Genomic DNA, 21,493 nt, shown 5'->3' on the forward strand with positions numbered 1-21,493 from the left:
ATTTCCGTCACTAATTTTGCAAATATTTTGAATGTTAGCGCCAAATAGTTTTCTCTTGCTAATAACGGAAAAAATTCGTCGCAAATTTTCGTCGCAAATTAGCATTTTTCTTGTAGTGTACGCGAGATTGATGAACTGAATCTTGCTTACCTGGCTAAGCTTGCAATTGATGTTTTCTTTGAGGACACTATCTGGGCAATGTTTATGTGATCTAAGTATCTTCGTAACAGTCCTAGGAGAGTCAATTCAGATGAAAGTTTTGAAGCTTGGAAGGGGATTCTATGAGGATGGAATAAGATAGAACCATTTATGTCTTGTCAGGTTGTGGATGGGACTGTTACTCGATTTTGGACAGACCCTTAGTAAGGTCCCCTACTATTATCTCTCATCCATAAGGGAGAAAGACGCAGGATTGTTAATCTGAAAAAAAAAACTTGTGTTAAGGATGGGGCATGCACTATGTGAGGATCAGCATGCTTCTTTTTTGGACCTTCAAAGTCTATGACCTAAAGCCCTAATAGACTATGGTGGACTAGGTAAGACCATTTTTTTCAAAATCTGGACTAGGCCAGGTTTGTTGTGATCCAAACATGCACCAAATTAGTTTTTATACGAAATCCAGGTTTAATACCTCAAACCATGTTTTCAATTATATTCTGGGTGGACCTTATATTGTAGATACAATTGATTGTAACAAATATATATTGAATTTAAAGATATAGAATATTAGTAAGGTTGCAAATAGGTCGGATCCAGGAAGAAGAAGAATCTGTAAAATTTGGCTGCCCCGGATCCAAACCAACTGACTCCCAATGTATTTTGGGATCCGAAACCTGACCCGTTTGCATCCCTAAATACTATGTATCTGTTTCCTTAACTTATATGGTGGATGTCAAAATAAAAGCTAAATGTGAAAGCATTTATGCTTTTAGTAGTGAAAGATATTAATCAAGGCCAGTCTCTCTCTAAAACGGGAAAGCATGATTCACCACAAGTATGCCATGCTTCACATGTTCCTCTCAAAAGGACTTATTTATTCACAAGTAGCAAGCTGAGGACCATTAGAGAAGCAGATCAGAAATAATTAAGAGTGAAAAGGTAAGTCTCCCTGTTTGTGAGAAGAACAAAATTTCATTGCTAAATATGGGCGCCAAACCGTTTGGAGTGCACAACAATGACAAGAAAAGTTCACCAACCGGGTTTGGCATTGGAGCACCAACACTGCAACCTGTACATGCGAGGCGAAGCCCACAGGCTGATATCAAGCTGTCCTTGTTGGTCGAGTCCGGCGACGCTGAGAAAGCCAGGCCTGTAATTGTGGGAAACGCAAAGCCCAGAGGGATCGATGTTGACAAACTTTCATCTGACTATATTGGTATGGTGCGTTACAGACTTGCTTCAGAAGGAGTTGAATGTGAAATGATGTACCAAGGAAGTCCATAGGCTCCCCTACATTCCACGAGAAGAAGGTGACATAGAAGCACCATCTTTCCATATGTTTCCACTGCTCTAGGAGATTTTGTATCTTTCAATATGTATACATGTATTGCATGAACGTAGCAGATGTGCAGCTATATATAATCCCATTGAAATAAAGACAGTCTCCTTAGCACCTTTGTGTAATTCATGATAATTTTGATTGTTACTTTGTAGTTGCAACTTTTTTTTTATGCTTTAATATCAATCTCTCTCTCTCTCTTGTTTCAGGTGTTTAAATTGTTCGGGCCAGTTTCCTTGGATCAGTTATTTCATTAAATTGATAGTGTTAGCTAACCTTGTTCAGTGTCCAGATATATAGTAACGACAAAGTTTAGCATGTGTCCAAGTTACATGATTTTATGCATTATTTAATCATTAGATATTTAACAGTCTGTTGATAAATTATGTTTATATCAACTTTTTTATATCAAATAAATAAATAAAGATGCACAAATATGTATATGTTTAAAGCACATTATAACTTTTTTTTAAGCTGACAACTAAATAACTAAAGGAAATAAATATCCTTTTGTTTGGCTTAATATATATTTAAATTATAAAACATAATGGCCCATCCATTGGTTGGGACTAGATTATGTTAATTTTTTAAGATAAATAAGATGAATAAACGCACAGAAAGTGGAGAGCAGGTTGTATGTTCCCCCCGGAACACGGGGCCACGTGTTCGGGGTCCGAATGAGTGCCACATTGGCACTCATTCAGCTGTTTGGGTGTGTATGAAGGAATATTGTGGATCCCAAGATATTCCTCCGTACATAAACAGCCGAATGAGGCACTCATTCTGACCAGAACACGCGGCCCCGTGTTCCTGGGGGAACATACAACCTGCTCTACAGAAAGTGTATGTATTTCAATTACATTTTGTTGAGAACATTATGCATGGGCGACCAACCCCATGAAAAAGTTTTTTTCAATAGCCAATGAGAAAGGAGAGATGAGTGACTTATGGAGATGTCAGGAAGGAGAGAGAGAGAGAGAGACTTACAAAATTCATAGTTGAATATATATAGTTGCTACAAACGATTACTGGTATTGTTATGGGTACGTGGCATTGGTACAGGTACGCGAGGGCTTAAAAAGTTTCTGGTATGTTTTATTTGAAACGCATATCCAAATGGTTCCGAACAATATCAATTCAAGTTCCTAACATACAATGATACAGCTTCTAAAAGAATTGATACAAGTTTTTCAAAAGTTGATACGAAGTATATATTTTATAAAGATACCTATAAATTAAAATGGCTAAACATAATATGTAAATCAAACACCATTGTACAATATTTTTTCACAAATTATGATATTTATTACTCTTAATAGAAGCAATATCTTTATAAAATGAAATTGTTGTCTGCATGAAAAAATGCTAATAGAAATGAACTTTTTTTTTATATATTTACTTTCAGAAACAAACTCTCATGATCAGAGACCTAGCTACGGTGGCTCTGCCTGCCGTATTTATGGTCATTGTCTTGAGTGATGACAATGAGAGTTGAACCTAGACCGCCTGTCTAACAGCCTAGACCCCATCTCACTACACCAAACACTTTTTGGGCAATAAAAATGAACTTGATACTCATTCATAATGTAATTAAAACATGTTTCTATGTAAGGTGGTACATGTTTCTCAAGTTATTTAGATGAGTTTTCTTAAACATTTGGTACTTTAGTTTATGGCTTGGTGACGTGGTACTGATACGCTTAATACACGATACATTAGCTACTTCGAGTACCAATGCAACTATGGTTTAATATGAGATGATTACTAGTTTTATTGAATTTCCTGCATTTTTTTCAATTTATTGCTTATCCCCAGACATTCCTAGATAATCTGGTGTAGCTTTCACTTTGGGTATCAAATATATAGGTTTTAAGAACTTTTTGAATAGCTCAAGAGAAATATATATAACTCAAGAATTTTTGAAAAATTACAAGATGGCATTTTAGACTTTTCATTTTGAAAAACTATATAAAGAAAAAAAAATTGAATAACATTGTCAGAAAATAGATGTTAAGTTAGAAAAAGTAATGAAACATCTAGTTTTTTGTCCCCTATTACTCTTGCCCTTACTTTTATAACATTTAGGACTAGGATTTAGGATTTTTTTGATATGATTTAGGATTAGGTTTGGATTTTCATATTTCATGCAGTTGGGGTGTGATTTCAAACTTTCTGCGACTTCTGCGTCATCCATCTTTTACCAACTACCATGTAATTGTGCCCTTTTCAGCGTTGTTTGTATAGACAAAGAGGTTTTTTTCCATGAAGTTACCCTTGGGGCGGGCTCAGGGCTCCACCTTTGTTTTATGGGGCCTGAGGCGGAGGGAAAAAATGGACCCCCTAATTAATAGTAAGAGTTCTGGGGTAGGGCCTCGAAATTTTTTGAGCCCCTATTAAAAATAGGCTCCCTAAAAATAAACCCTCTATTAATAGCAGGAGTTGGGGGCAGGGCCTCAAAATTTTTTTAGCCCTCTATTAATAGTAGGAGTTTGAGGACAGCGCTTTCAATTTTTTTGAAGCCCTTAATGAAAATGGAATCCCTATTAAGAATGGGTCCCTAAAATTTTTTTTGGCCCATGGGCCTTGAGGCCGAGGTCTCATTGGCCTCTTGACAGGTCCGGCTCTGGGCGGGCTACATACAAGTTCTCAGTTTCAAGTGCCATGTTCACAGTAATACCTCATGGCAGTCACCAAGCTCCTTCACTTATCCAAGCATTTCTTAAACATTCCCTCCCCCAGTAACCTGAATGATTGCTTGCGTGTGATGGTGAGAGGTCATCGTCCTCAAGCTGAAGGGAACACCAGGCAATGAATCCCCTGCTGTGTTGATGGTTCCCCAGATGGAATTGATGACTCAGTTTCACGATGAGAGCCATCAGACACCGCATTACCTTCTCTCTTGCTCCCCCATGTCTCCCTTTCTCTGCCATCTCTTCCACCTTCCGGCCAATCACCACCACCAATTCCATGAAGCAGAACCCCTCCACTAACGCTCACCAACAATCTCTACTCGTCTACCCTGCCATGTGGAGAGATGGCTTGCCCGTAAGTCCTTACACTTATCCTTCTCTGCTCAAGGCTTGCGCTGCTTTCGGCTCCCTCGAATTCGGCAAGATGGTTCACCACAATATTATCAAGACGGGATTGGGTTCAGATGTTTATATCGGTGCATCTCTTATTGATATGTATGTCAAACTCGGACAGATCGACGATGCGCACCAAGTGTTTGTCGAATTGCCGGAGAGAAATGTGGTCCCTTGGACTGCAATCATCTTGGGTTACTCGCAGAGTGGTGATGTTGATGTGGCGTTTAGTATGTGTAATATGATGCGTAATGAAGGATTGCAACCGAATTCTGTGACCATGTTGAGTCTTCTTGCTGGAATTGATTTGCTTGTGTATCTGTTGTGTATCCATGGTTGTATCGTTAAGTATGGGGTTGATTCAGAGATTCGTGTCTCCAATTCTCTTATAAATGTGTATGCTAAGTGCGGATGCTTAGAGTGTGCAAAGATGGTGTTTTATGGAATGCCAGAGCGAGATATAGTTTCGTGGAATTCGATGGTTTCTGGGTACTCCCAATGTGGTATTGTTGAAGAAGCAGTTGAGCTTCTAAGACAGATGCAGCAGTTTGGAGGCATGAGACCTGATTTTCAAACATTAGGGAGTTTGGCATCTGCTATTGCAAATGAGAACCATCTTGCACTTGGGAAGTCAATCCATGCATTGATTATTTCTTGTGGTTTTGAGTACGATGTTATCGTTCAAACTGCATTAATAGGAATGTACTCGAAATGTGGAAGTCTGGATGATGCAATGCTACTGTTTGAGAGCATCAAACATAGAGATGATGTTTCATGGACAACAATAATTTCAGGCCTTGTTCTAAATGGTCGTGCCAATGAATCACTTTCATTTTTCATACAGCTGATGCAAGCAAGATACGAACCTTCCACCGCGATTATAGCTAGTGCCATAGCAGCATGTGCGCAACTGTGTGCTCTCAACAGAGGAACATCAATCCATGCTTACCTTAACAGGCATCTAATGAATGTAGATACTGTTGCTGGGAATTCTTTGGTGACTATGTATGCAAAGTGCGGGAGACTGCAACAAGCGCGGAATGTTTTTGATCGGATGACTGAAAGAGATGTTGTCTCTTGGAATGCCATTGTTTTTTGTTATTCACAAGCTGGCCAACTGGATGAAGCCTTGCTGCTCTTTGCTGAGATGAAACTTACTGACCAAATGCCAGATTCGGTGACAATGGTCGGCCTTCTCCAGGCCTGTGCCGCCTGTGGTGCTCTCCATCAGGGGAGGTGGATTCATGGATTTATAATCAGAAATAAGTTAGAATCATCTCTGTTAATGGATACTGCTGTGGTTGACATGTATTCCAAGTGTGGTGATGTAAACACGGCAATGAAGTGCTTCAGTGAAATGCCTCGGAAGGATGTTGTCGCATGGAGCACCATTATAGCAGGATGCGGGAGTCACGGCAAGGGTGAACTTGCTCTTAGTTTATACTCAGACATGGTTGAAGCAGGGATTCAACCTAATCATGTTACGTTTCTGGCTCTTCTCTCTGCTTGTAGTCATGCGGGACTTGTCTGTGAAGGTTTGAAATTGTACAAATCTATGGTAGATGACTATAGGCTCAAACCAAAGACGGAGCATTGTGCTTGTGTAATTGATGTTCTAAGCCGTGCAGGGAGAATAGAGGATGCATATAGATTCGCCAACAGCCTACGAACATCCTGCACTGCTGACATGCTTGGAATAGTCCTTAGTGCGTGCAAACATCATGGAAATAGGGAACTTGGTGAAGAGATTGCAGCAGAAATCATCAGTAAGGAGCCCAAGGATGCGGGGAACTTTGTGCAATTGGTGCAAAGCTATGCTGCAACCAGTAATTGGGATGGTGTGGCGCAGATGTGGATGAGAATGAAGTCCCTAGCCTTAAAGAAATCTCCTGGATGGAGTTTCGTAGAATTGCAGGGCACCACCATTACATTCTTTGCAGATGACACCTTACTTCTGCATTGTGAGGAAATTAAGACAATGCTAGGGTCCTTAGACATGCAATTGAGAGAGGAACATCAATGCAGAATACACAGACATGAGGCCTAACACTCAACCATGAACTCACTAAATAAGAAAAAGAAATACATCGGTGTACAGAATCAAGATATGAGTAGGTGGTAGCTGCCTACCACCAGCCTACAAGGATTTTGAATTTTTTCTCCATGTCTTACTTAAATCTGAAAGTATAGATGTGTTCTACATGTTTGATTTTATAGGAATAGACTCTTGGATTGTTTGATTCTAGTACGCAAGTAGGTTTTTATAAGGTTTAAAAATCAACGGTCTAAGATTTACATAAATATTCAAGCCTTAAAAATCACAATTTTATCGAAAAAACATTTTCCAAGTATCGTTTCCTATCAAATTTTCCATGTTGAATGCATCTACAGGGTCAGATTTCCAAAAAACAACAAGAAAACACCATTAGCTTGCGGGTAAGCTGGTGGTACACTAGAAAAGTGGTAGGCAGCTACCACTTTTCCTCTAGATATATTTATAATCTATTAATTTCTTTTCCACATCACAAAATGCAAAAAAATAAAATGTTCAAGATAAATAACCTGTGATTCTATGCACCTAACCTGTGAAGAAAGGTGGTCACCGGCGTGAATCTGTGACCAGCTTTCACAGGCTGAGGAATCACAACTTTACCACTAAAACGAATGTGGTATAAAATCACATTGCCCTTACAATCGTCTCATTTCAAATCACATGAGATGCGGGCAAACATCCCGCAAACAACTAAATCCAAATTTCTCAGTGCCCTCAATCACCTATAGTTTCTCTCAGCTGCTATTTCAGTTGCTATTGATGTAAACATATTCAACTGGAAAGATACATGGCATGTTAGTGTATCATTAACCATTTAGCATATTTCCGTGCTTCCAAAACATGCAAATCCAACTTGAGAGGATACAATACAGAACCCACATAATCAGCTTTCTTCGATATTTTTTTTGAGGGAAAACCTCGGTTCAGGTGATGGTATCCGCCGATCCCGGAGAAATTGAAGCTTTCCTGTGTGACCCACCCTCTGTAACAAATATCCCGAGATTTATGAAAATCTCACTATAATATAGCAAGAAATTGCCTGAAAGTTTAAAATGGCAATTTCTCGCCAGATTTTCAAAATATCGCGAGATTTATGAAAAAAAACATAAATACCGCGATTTAAACATGATATTTACATTTTAAATGGCTATTTATCATGAAAAAGTGTATTTTTATTTTTTAATAATTTTTATTAATATTTTCATATAAATTTTTTTATTATTTTCTCATTTATTTTTTTTATTGCCAAGATTTTGCCAAAAAATGTGAGATTTAGAAAAAAATTTCAATTTCTTGCGAGTTTTTGACAAACGAGATTTTTCCAAAAAAAAAACATTTGTCACTATGGGACCACCCCAAGTGGTTAAAACCATAGTGAAAAAAATCGCGAGATTTATGAAAATCTTGCGAGAAATTGCCTGAAAGTTTAAAATTGCTATTTCTTGCAAGATTTTCAAAATATCGTGAGATTTATGAAAAAAACATAAATACCGCTATTTAAATATGGTATTTACGTTTTAAACAACTATTTATCATGAAAATTATGCATTCCATTTGAAAAAATCAGCAATAAATTGTAAAACAGGAGACCTACAATGCAATAAATAAAAGAAACCAACTAAGACATATCTTGATAAATTTTCACCTCAAATAACAGTCATCCATTTCCTTGCCATCTTTCCAACTTTATCTTTATTCATGGTCATTGTACAAGTACAAGAAGACTAACTATTGGAATCATAATTGCAAAAAATGTCACCCACAACCGTGTGATGTCATCACAATGCATATGACACTACAAAAAGTTGATCTTTCTTTCTCACTTTTTTTTTTGTTTACTATGAGATCTTTAGATGTTACAAGATTTAGCCATTGTAACACCCCGACCTGGGACCTCGAGAGTGCAAGTTCGGTTGGTATTACTTTTCAGAGGAAAAGCATACAGAGTTTACACAAAAAAACATGATTAAATTTTTTTTTCTAATAGAGTCAATTTCTTTGACAAAGTTTATCATTCATAACATATGAAAATAATAATTATATGAGTTTTCAATGACAGAAAAATTAAACTAACAGTATACTCTGTTGCACAATCAAAATAGGTGATCATGTCATGTCTGCTCTAGTGTGCCTGAAACCTACAGTTGTAATTATACAAGGGATGAGTCTACAAATTAGTAAAAAATATTTATAAGTAATAAATGACTAACTTACAACTGTAGTGGGCTCTAAGCCCCTTAATTTGAGTTTAGTTTTCGATACACCATACAAGGTTTGTATATTTAAAATTTTTCTCTCAACTCTCTCAATCTAACACTCACTCACAACACACTATAACACTAGGTTGGCTATATCGGTCATAGCCGTCAATAGACATAGCAACCTGTATAGAACACCGCAATTCTACATTATTGGTCAGACTATGAACCATGCTCTCTTAGAGATCCACAAATCACCAGGCATGCAGTGAAAAAACAATAAAGACCCCACCAGTAGCTAGCTGGAACGTCAGGCTCAAACTCGACATAATTCATATTACATCCTAACCATAAATTACTTTTAACCGTCTATAGTTGTCTAGAGTCCCAGATATCGTGTGAATATAAAACCATAAGTCATACTTTAATTTTATTACCTTGACCTTACTCTCAAGCTCGAGCCTCACTTATTCTCCCACGACTGTCATCATGAAATAATCATGAAGGGTCTCATTCTCAATATCAAAATGGCATTAGGGTTCACGCTTTATATCATACTAAGAATACAATGAAGTAGAGTCTCTACATCATTAAATCACTGGCAGCCCACTCTCCATGGTGGTTGCACTCTGGTCGTGAACCAGGGAACCCTTTCCACATGTTGTCATTTTCAGGATTTAAGAAGTTAAGCATGTTAATTTCAATTTAAATTCAAACAATATGACTAAATTCAAAGGAAATAAGTCTAATCACAATTTCTTCACAATGCATGTTATTCGAAGATTATAACATAAATATGTTGTCATAAGACAATATTTCTTTCTAATAAGCATGACATATCATGATTAACATATACATATAATCATCGCATTATAATTAACTCATTCATGATCATTTTATGCATATCATGTTCACACTCAAGAGTTAGCTTTCTAAACATGTTAATATACAATAACAATGATGACATGCAACACAATATGATTTATTCACAATTAAGATTACTTATAGCTCTTACCTCGAATGCTAATGTTGCACTATGACTGCAATCGAGTCTTAAGCAGCTCTAACAATAGAATCTGATCATCACACAAGCCTATTCACATTAATACATATACATTATTTATATTTTAATAAAATTACCAAAATACCCCTCTTAAAGTGATCTGCCAGACCTTAATTTTTGTATCCCTAGTTTGGTTAGACCCATAAGATAAGAAGATTCTTCTTTTTGATACAAATCCAATGCACCAAACCGCTCTCAATTCTAAGTTTAGAGTGTGAAGTTATGCCCATTTTACTCAATTGGATATTGGGTTGAGTACAAACAAAGGTAATCTGGTTATTTCAACTTTATGATTTTACCTGACTAATACTAGGTCAAACAGGTTCGGTCATAATTTATAATACTAGGTTTACTGAACCTAGTCCCGACCTGAGTGGGTTTGGGTTCAAACTCGATTGAATTCTCAAAAAAATCATAATGGATCTGCTTACTAACAAATATGGATCCATATTCAGTTTGGTATAACTGAACTAGACTCAACTGTTCCAACTGGGTTCAGTTTTGTCTCAATCAGAGATAGACTGAACTAGTTCAGTTCTATACCAGTCAAGAACACATTGAACTGGATCAAGTTCAGTCCCAACTAAATCCATACTAATTACAAATTGGATTCATATCTAGTTCTAATCTAGATCCAGAACTGTCAGACTGGATCCAAACCCTATTTTAGTCTAGATTCAGAACTGATCCATCCAGCTATGGATTGGATTCAAATCCAGTTATAAGTTGGATTTAGAAATGATCTGAATAGTCTCAAACTATATCCAGATCTAGTTCTGATCTGAATCTAGTACTATTTCATCCAACTTCATACTAGATCCAAACCCAATTTTGTCTGGATCTGGTTCAACTTGGATCAGTCCAGGTCCATTGGATTGTTTTAGACCCAAATATGTTCTGATCCAATTTAAACCAGACCCAAACAGGGAACTAAGACCCTGTCAGACCCGACTCAATCTGATTCGGTCGACCCAGTCAGGTTCAAAACTGTTGACTAGACTCGGTCTAGACTAAAGTAGATCGAGTCGGCCTTGGTCAGACGGTTCAGTCAACTAAGACCAAGATTTTTTTTCTCTTCTGGTTCCTAGGACCCAACAAACCCGACTCAGTCTGATGTACCCCCCAGATCGAGTCAGTTCTGCCGACATCTGGGTTGGGATTTAAGGCAGCCCCTTCCTAACCTCCCTCCTCACCAGAGAGGTTGTTGGCAACCTTTGGTTGCCAACTCTCTCTCTCTCTGTGTTCAATGATGCTGATAGCCATGGCTGCCACTTTTTCTTAATACGTCGGCAGCCATGGCTACTGGCCTTCTAAATTGAAATACAAAGGGAGGGAGAAGAGTGTACTTGTCGGCGTTTCCTCTCAACGGTGTGTTCCGATAACCTCTCTCTCTCTCTCTCACTCTCTCTCTTGTCTCGTGGGCAGAGAGGCTCACTATAGGGCCCTCACGGTGGGTGAGGTTTAACCTCATCCACCCACCCGATGATCGTGAGGGGTGAGGTTTATCCTCGCTTCCTTCCTACGAACCATCTTTCCCATTCGATCAGTTTTTTTCCCTTTTTTTTTACCTTTCTCCACCCGATTTTAGGTGGGTTTTACAATCATCTTACAAGATCGATTATGAAATTATCAACAACTTTCACTAAATAAAGCCTGAACAACGAGATTGATTGCAAATACCTGAACAAACCCTATGATTTAACATCATAATACTTGGATGCAGAGCATCTATTACCTGCTTGTTCAAGTAATAGAAACATGACAAATGTCCCAAGCCAGGAAATTTTCTTAGACAACACAAAAGTAGTTGTTGCTAATTGGAATTGAATTTGATCTCTTGGATAGAAGGTGAATGTATGACTAAGATATAGTTACAGTATTGATGTGCTAAAAAGTTAAGATGTAAGAAATGCACACATACTGACAAGATAATTTATTGGTCCCATTGCATAAAGAAAGGTCATCTTTTTCTCATTTGTAATAAACATGATTTATGTGAGGATGTCTATGAAAGATTAGGATCGTGGTGTGCATAGTGAAGGCTAGAGGAGAAGAGAGAAAAGGGTTGATATTAACGGCCTACTCTAGGGGGGATCCACAATATTATTATCAAGTTCTCTGTGTGTATCCTGCAGTGGCAAGAGCTGGGATATTTATCCTCTCCTAAGTAGTCGTTACCCAGCCATAACCAACTTCATTGGATTCCCAAACATGCTGAAAATTCAATGAGAAGTGGTCACAGCACTATTCTGATGGTTCATATCTCAATAGTTCATTACTCAAGTGGGTCATTAGATTCCATGTGAGACTCATTGGCCACATTAGATCCGTATCAGGATCCAACATCTCTCACTTGGCCATATGGGGCAAACACCCACATTGTATCATAACCAGGGCATTATGTATTGTACTCATGACATTATAAGGTTTTACATATGCTAGTTGGATTTTTCCTTCATGATATATCCCTATCATGAAGCTATTCATAAACTAGGTTGTTTTTCCCATCATGTCATATATTTTATCATAACCTTTATTTTGTATAACAGTTTATTTCAAGTATTCACCATTCACTGCATACTGAGTAATGCAGTCCATAGAAAAAAAATGAATACATCATAATGTGGGTTTCACATAGTTATGGGATTCTTGTGGCTCTTCCATGACCATACCATAGGCATGCACACTAGTGAAGTACTATGGAATTTATTAATTCATAAATTCATAAATTCATGATTTGCCAAGTATAGCAAATACTCTCACTTTTTAAACTTGCATCATAGTTTGTACTCCCACTATCGATGTAAACTATCACATGTTGGTCACCACCTGATCATTTTTTATCAGCATATTCAGATAGTCATATGTGTGCATAAGCTTTAAAACAAGAAAAAATATTCTTTCATGTATTTATACAAGCATACCATAGGGAACATTATTTATAATGATCATATACAAATAAATATGCTCACATGCATGTGTAAAATTATAATTGAGCTCCCACTTTTCCAATGTATTGCATTTAAGCAATATTTGCAATAAGTCATGACATCGCGAGATTTTGCATACACTAGCTGGACTTTTCCTTCATGATATATCATCATCATGAGCATACTCATAAACTAGGTTAATTTTTTATCATGAAGTAAAGTATAAATTTCTATATCCAAAACCAATTTTGTATATACACCAGATCCATATCCAATGAGACTTATCTCATTATCATTTGGATATGTCAAATATGATAAGCCAATTACAAGGCTTTAATCAAGCCACAAGCTTATGAACATATAAGTTTAGATCTATTATCGAATTCACACACGGTCTAAATCCAAATCCACTGGCTTTGTATATGACCATATCCAAATGATACTTAAGATGTTTTCATCATGTCTAGAATAATCCATATTAAAATGGATCTCCAAACAAGCTTAAATAAAACCATGGATCATATAGGATTTGACCATAATCTAAAACCATATATTTTAAATGTAAATAGATCCATACTACACATCCAACATTCTACTTATTTAGATCTAACCATGTCAAACCCAGACCCATATAAAATATATATCATTATTAGGTCCAAGTATCTAGCCTGATACTATCCAGATTCCACTACAAGAAAAATGTTAATTAGCGACAGAAATTTGCGATAGATTTTTTCTGTCATAAATTTGCGACAGATTAGCTAGAGAAAACTAGTTGTCGCTAATATTCGAATGATTTTTGGAATTAGCGACGAAAAAAAAATTCGTCATGAATTCATCGTAGATTAGCGACGGATTAGCGATGAAAAAAACTTGCATCGCTAATATGTCGCTACTTAGTGACGGATTAGCGACAACAATTTTTCATCGCTAATTCTCAATACAAGAAAAAACATTTTAGTGGTGGATTTAGCGAGGGATTTTTTTTGTCTCTAATTTGTCGCTAATTAGCCACAAATTTAGCGAGGAAATTTTTTCCTTGCTAAATTCGTCGCTAATTTTCGATTTAAACCAACCCAACTAGAGCGCAAAATTTTCTCTCTCTCCCCGTTCAAAATTTAAACCTACCTCTCTGTCGCTCGATTTAAACCGACTTCTTCGTGGAATGGGTGACGAAGTTCAAACGACTTCTTCATGAAGGGCGTAAAGTAGTTTGTTGCGGCCAAGTCAACGCCATCACCGTCGAGGTCATTGACGCTACAGAGGTTCTTCCGGTGGCCATTTCCTCGACCGCCATCAGTGAAGCATATCAAGGCATCCCTAGAGTGGCAGGGGAAAGGGAAGCAGAAGCGAAAGGGCTGATATTGGAGGACGGCAACGAGGCAGAGCGACCGCTGGACAAAAGTTTTATGGAGGACGGCAGGGCTCATATCGGAGGACGGCGACGCCGGAGAGCACGCCGGTACTGTGCAGAAGACCCTGCAGTGGCGGGCCGGTCCACTCGGGTCTAAGACTCTGTGCAATGTCTGTCGGGTGCGGTACAAGTCCGACCTATTGCTGTCGGAATACCGCCTGACAGGGAGCAATTTTTTTTCTTAAAATTTAGCGATGGATTAGCGACGGATAATGTACATCGCAAAACCAAATCTATGCTTATTTAGCAATGGACTAGCGACGGATCATGTACGTCGCTAATTTGTCACAAATTAGTGACAGAAGTAAGGACCGATAAGTTTTGTCGCTAATTAGCGACAAAAAATTTGTGATGAGCGCTATCCATTGCTAATCCTTCGCTAAACAGTTTTGCGATGGATTAGCGACTAATTAATGATGAATATCGTCTGTCGCTAATCCATGGTTTTCTTATAGTGTTCAACATAAAACTTGAATCAAATCTAAATCTATAAATATATCTGACAATATATATATCACTAGATCCATATCCCATATTCAGGCATAACACTCATCCGGATCCAATCATAAATCTTGAATCATATCTAGATCCATATTTCATATGGTTATTATACTTATCCGGATCCATTACAAACTTGAATCAAATCTAGATCCATACAAGTTCAACAAAACCTAATAACATTGTCTGAATCCAAAACTAATTCAACTCTAATTATACTCAATTAATTTGATATATCCAGATATGTATATGTTCAACCAGAACTAATATGCTTTACTAGATCTATGTCATCTTACTATATCCAAACATCTTATCTAATACCAATCAGATCCAATCTTGACCCAAACATTATATTTAATAGATCTTACAATTAAACTTGATTTATAAAAAAAATGGTTCAATACAAACTATACTGGATCCATATATTAACATGAACAGAATATTAATGCATATTAAATAAATATATGCAGACACAATATTTTTTGATCCAAAAATATCAGTGTGAAGATATAACGCAAATTATAACTGGGTCCAAAAAGTTTTACTGGATCCAACCAAGTTTATAAGAGGCTACCTGAACAACTTGACCCAATCTAGATCCAAACCTGTCTGAGGTATTCCGCTAACCATAACCACTTTTTCTGAAAAATCAAAAAAGTCAAAAACATTTCTGGGTAACAACAACAAATAAGAATAACAACAACAACAAACAACAACAACTACGCCTTCATCCCAAAACAATTGGAGTCAGCAATATGAACCAAAAAAGAAATTCATTTTGGGTCTTCCACATGAATCCTTTTCCTCCAATCATTTCTATCCAATGCCATGTCCTCGGTGAGGTTCAAAGCATTCATATCCTTTCCTATCATCTCCATCCAAGTCTTCCTAGGCCTACCCGACCTCTTTTAACTAATATATTTTCCCATTTCTCCAACCTTCTAACTGGAGCATCATTAGGCCTTCGCCGAATATGTCCAAACCACCGTAAACGATTCTCTCGCATCTTATTTTCAATGGGTGCAACACCTACCTTCTTACGTATCTCCTTGTTCTGAATCTTATCTTTTATTGTATTCCACACATCCATCTAAGCATCCGCATCTCAGCTACACTCATTTTTTGAATATGATGTCTCTTGGCAGCCCAACATTCCGTACCATATAGTAAAGTGGGTCTAATAGTCGTCCTATAAAACTTTCCCTTCAACCGCAATGGCATTCTACGATCGCACAGCACTCCAGTTGCACTTTTTCATTTCATCCACCCAACCTTTATCCTATGATTTACATCTCCATCAATTTCTCCATACTTATGAATGATGGATCCCAAATATTTGAAATAATCATTCACCGGTATTTCTTGCTCACCGAGCTTCACTACACTCCCATCACTACTTCGTTGCTTACTAAACCGACATTCCATATATTCAGTCTTACTCTTACTCAACTTAAAACCTCTACCTTCCAATGTCTGTCTCCATAATTCTAACTTAGCATTAACCCCAGCTCTAGACTCATCAATCAAAACAATATCATCAGCAAACAACATACACCACGGTACATTTTCTTGAATTGATCTCGTAAGCTCATCCATCACTATCGCAAATAGGAAAGGGCTTAAAGCAGATCCTTGATGTAACCCAACCGTTATCGGAAAATTGGTTGTCACTCCTCCACAAGTGCGGACATTGGTTACTACTCCTTCATACATATCTTTAATTATACTAATGTACTTGAGAGAAACACCTTTCTTCATCATTGTCCACCAGAGAACGTCCCTAGGTACTCTATCGTATGCCTTTTCTAAATCAATAAAAACCATATGCAAATCTTTGTTCCTCTCTCTATATATTTCAATAAGTTGTCTAAGAAGATGTATAGCTTCCATAGTTGATCTTCCAGGCATAAAACCAAATTGATTCTCTGATATCATGACAACCTTCCTCAACCTAGACTCAATCACCCTCTCCCAAAGTTTCATAGTATGACTCATGAGTTTTATACCAAGATAGTTTGTGCAATCTTGTATATCACCCTTATTCTTATATAAAGGCACCAAAGTACTCTTCCTCCACTCATTAGGCATCTTATTTGTTCGCCAAATCAAGTTAAAAAGATTTGTCAACCATTCTAAACCTTTCTCTCCCAAGCATTTCCAAGCCTCGATAGGTATACCATCTGGGCCAACTGCCCTTCTTGATTTCATTTTCTTCAAAGTCTCTGCAATTTCTTTCTTTTGAATCCTGCACATGAAGTCACGATTTATCTCATGAAAAGGAATGGAGAAGTCTCCAAGATCTTGAGCATGACTATCATTAAATAGCTTATCAAAATAATCTTTCCATCTCTCCTTAATCTCCTCATCTTTGACTAAAACCCTTTGCGTTTCATCTTTGATACATCTAACCAAACCCAAATCCTTCGATTTCCTATCTCTCATCTTTGCAAGCCTATAAATAACAACAACAAATAAGAATATTAAAATAAAATTTGGAAACTTTTTAAGTTAAAACAGAAAACTCGGGTGGTTTACTATAATTTGAAAAAACCTGAGGTTGTTTTGGAAAAATTGAACACAGTAACCCTGTCTCGGATAATATCCAGAGAACAACATGTTTCTTGAATTCCCCATAACCAGAGGCCTCTGTTTTGTAAACCAGAGGCTTCTATTTTATAAACCAGAGGCCTTTGTTTTGTAAAATAGAGGTCAAAGGTAGAATAAATTAGAAAGATGAGAGGCAAATCTGGAAAAAAAATGCTAAAAAAAAACCTTCTATAAAAGGGAGCCCGATTAGGGTTTCCCCCTTTTGTGAGAGAGAAGAGGGATGGCAGCTTCCTCCTTTTCAAAACCCTTAATTTTTTTTTGTTTTCACCTTTACTCGAAAAAGAGAGCCTGATTAGGGTTTCCCCTTTTACGAGAAGGGGAAATGAAAAGAGGGAACAAGGTTGATGGCCATCACCCTCATTGTTGCCTTTGCTGTGAATTCCGACCACCACTCAGCCCGTGCAACCACCCCACGAAAAGGGGGGGGGGGGGTCCACCACTTGGCACTGCTTGAAGTCCCAGCACACCTCGCCAGACTCCCTCCTCCACGTCTACGATGTCAACACCAACCGCTAGCTGGGGTTCCCGCTCGACTTCCTCCCCTTCTATGCCATCCTCATCGCAACCTCTTTTGGCCTCTGAAAAAAAAAAACCCATCTATGACCTGTCTCAAGCTGCCCCTACAACTCCCTCTCCCTTGCCTCTTGCGACACTGAGCCTGCATCTACCCCAAACCCTTCGGGCAGAGTCTCTATAGAGCACGTGAAACCAGGCTCGACTCAGTTCGTGGGGTTGATTCTGGGGTGAGGGATCTCCAACGACCATCTGACGGAGGGGTGCCCTGTTGTCCCTATGCTGATAGCAACGCCAACCTCCAGCAACTTCATATTCCTCTGCATTGATCGGTAGCTCTAAGCGATGATAGGAGGAGAGGATTTGTGCATACGAAATGGGGGTTGATATTAATGGTCTGCTTCAAGGGGGATATTTGATATGATTATCGAGTTCTCTGTGTGTATTGTGCAGAGGCAGGGGCTGGGATATTTATCCTTTCTTGGGTAGTCGTTACCCATGTATAACCAAGTTCATTGGATTCTCAAATATGTTGGGAATCCAATGGGAAGTGGGCTCACTACTATCCTAGTGGTTCATATCTCAATGGCCCACTACTCAAGTGGGTCATTGGATTCCATGTGAAACCCATTGGCCACATTGGATCTATACCAGGATCCAACGGTCTAAATATACGATGGTTCAAACAACAAGCTTGTTCTTGTGACTAAATTAGATCAAATATAAGGTAAAGAATACTAGAAAAAATAAATTTGCTTTAAGATAGCAATTTCAAAACTGATAATTAGTAAGCAACAAAAGGTTGAAGAAACATTGATATAAACCCTAAGAATTAGACTCAAAGCTAGAATAGAAAAAATCTAAGGTCAAGGCACTAGTATCAGAAGATAACAATCCAAGAAGCGTTCTTGGACATTAGAATTTATGTGCTCTTTTCTGCTTAAGCATGAGATAAACTCAAACTAACAATAACTTAATAAAAAATTTAATTTGCTATCACCATAGCAAACGATAGTGACCAAGACAAATGCAAAATTTCTTTTTCTTTGTGAATGTTGGAGCAAATACATCAATTTCCATTTAACCTTCATGCTATGAATTGCTTCCAGTTGGGGAAGACATGTATGAGACAAAGAAGCCTTGGGGTATTCACGTTTGACATATGCCTTTCCTGACCGAAACATTTGGGGATGATTCCATACTACAAATCAGTGGAGGAACTTTGAGACACCCTTGGAGCAATGCACCTGGCATGGAAGCATATCAGGTCATGTTGGGCATGAGCTTTTTGCTCATACCAACATCGTGACCGTCTGTTTGCATTTTGGATGAATGCCACGTAGCATATAACTCTTTCGTTAACTTTTAAAATTTTCAAAATATAAAAGGGACGGCCACGATGTTGGCATGAGCAAAAAAGCTCATGTTCAGCATGACCTGATCTGCTTTCAGTGCAGTAACTAATCTGGTAGATTTAGAAGCGCGTGTACAAGCTCTTTATAATGAGGGACATGATCTGGTTCGTGAAGACAATGAAGTTATTGTGAAGCTAGCAAATGGAGTCCTGAACTAGCTTCTCCTTGTGAGGTATGCAAGGAGATCAAATTATAACTCAAAGCAATGGATGTCTTGTAATCAAGAGATTTTGATTTTTTGTATGTTCCACCACTCACAATTAATTTCAGCCCAATCTTTTACTAAAAAAAAGGATTGAGCTGAACCAAATAAAGAATGAGGATCATATGTATTTTCATATATCAATATGTGCATGCGCAGGGAAAAAGAAAAGCCTATTTCAGTGGCCTCTCTATGATTTACTTTTGCTTTATAAACATCATTGAAATTGTTCCCTTGTGTCTTATATTGCAAAGTTGCGTCTAGAGTCTGTTTTGCTTTCGTTGAGTATGATGTAAGTTGACCAGTTCAGATTAATCAATACCCCGAAGGGGCAGCCCATGTACTTAAACTGTAAGAGGCCTACAGGCTAAATTGTGAATAAATCAAATGTGTTGAGCTTTCTTTTGTTCACCCTCATTGTGATTGCTTCTTGTGATTGCAATTTTTCTCCCTCTATTCTCTCTGGCTCTTTTGCACTCTGATTATAAGCTTCTGCGATTAGCAAGTGAGCGATAAGTAGACTTGCAATTATAAGTAGGCTTGCGGTGGTAAGCAAGGACCGTCGCGCCGTGCTGGCCTATTGAAAGAAATAGGCTCGTGACAAGTAGTACCAGAGCCCGTTCTCGTGTTGGGGAAGGGACTCTAGAGTCAGTATTGAAAGATGCACCGACAGGCTACGATTTGTGAGCAAGACATCATGGTACCCTATCAAAACTTGTGTAACATCAAAGGCAAAACAGTTGCTGAAGTTGAGAAGATGGGTTCACCTCGGGGCCAAGAGCAGATGGCTGCAACTGTCAACAAGTTGGTGGAAGATATAACTTCGCAATAAGAAGCGATTTCACTCGCAGTTGAATAATTTGGTGGATTAAATGATGTGGTGGCGAGCCTACAAGAGCAGATGATTTTACTAATGGAACATGTCACTTCATTGGCGACAATAGTGACCAACTTGCATACTGAAGTGGAGGAGCTTCAATTGAAGAACCACACATTGCAGCGAACAGTGACCCTAAATAGGGTAAATGGTGAGAGGTCATCAAGGATTGATGTGCCAAGACCAGCAAAGTTTAATGATTCTCGCGACAACAAGGCCAATGAGAACTTCTTGTTCCAAATAAAAGACTATTTGGATATTCAGAATGTGACAGTTGAAGATCTCAAGATTAAGGTTGCAGCTGCTCTACTGGATGGAGATGCTATCGCTTAATAAAGGCGGAAGTGCAGTGACATAGAGAGGGGTCAATGCATGATAGACACATTTGACAACTTCAAAATAGAACTGTGCAACTATTTCATGTTGATGAATACGCAAAGTCAGGCTTACAGGATGGTGTCAGATCTTAAACATATTGGTTTGTTGCAAAACTATGTCAGAACGTTCTATGAGCTTATGTTTGAAGTGCCTAATATGCCAAATGAGGACGTGCTCAACCGGTTCATTTTGGAAGATCAGTCATGGGCATAGTTTGAAGTGAAAAAGGACAACCCCAGTATTTTGGAAAATGCAAATATCACGTCATTGTAATCTAAAATAATAAACTAACATATTTTATGTTTTCTGTGATATTTTGAAAATATTGCCAATACACAACTTTTTTAAGGTACATGTATACAACAACAACAACAACAACTACGCCTTCATCCCAAAACAATTGGGGTCAGCGATATGAACCAAAAAAGAAATTCATTTTGGGTCTTCCACATGAATCCTTTTCCTCCAATCATTTCTATCCAACGCCATGTCCTCGGTGAGGTTCAAAGCATTCATATCCTTTCCTATCATCTCCATCCAAGTCTTCCTAGGCCTACCCCTACCTCTTTTAACTAATATATTTTCCCATTTCTCCAACCTTCTAACTGGAGCATCATTAGGCCTTCGCCGAATATGTCCAAACCACCGTAAACGATTCTCTCGCATCTTATTCTCAATGGGTGCAACACCTACCTTCTTACGTATCTCTTCGTTCCGAATCTTATCTTTTATTGTATTTCCACACATCCATCTAAGCATCCGCA

General features: G+C 38.0%; 1 protein-coding gene across 1 annotated transcript; it reads left to right on the plus strand.

The window, feature by feature from the left end:
* Positions 1–4,449: 4,449 nt before the first annotated feature.
* LOC149834142 (Tetratricopeptide repeat (TPR)-like superfamily protein) lies at positions 4,450–6,706 on the plus strand. The gene has a single exon (XM_090009992.1). The coding sequence runs from the start codon at positions 4,466–4,468 to the stop codon at positions 6,626–6,628; it is 2,163 nt and encodes a 720-aa protein (XP_089866118.1). The 5' UTR covers positions 4,450–4,465; the 3' UTR covers positions 6,629–6,706.
* Positions 6,707–21,493: the final 14,787 nt, after the last annotated feature.

This window comes from Nuphar pumila, chromosome 6 (assembly GCF_984573655.1).
Source record: "Nuphar pumila chromosome 6, dmNupPumi1.hap1.1, whole genome shotgun sequence".
Lineage (NCBI taxonomy): Eukaryota > Viridiplantae > Streptophyta > Magnoliopsida > Nymphaeales > Nymphaeaceae > Nuphar > Nuphar pumila.

Coding starts and splice junctions, on each gene's coding strand:
- LOC149834142 (XM_090009992.1), top strand. CDS start 4,466: ATGAAGCAGAACCCCTCCACTAACGCTCACCAACAATCTCTACTCGTC.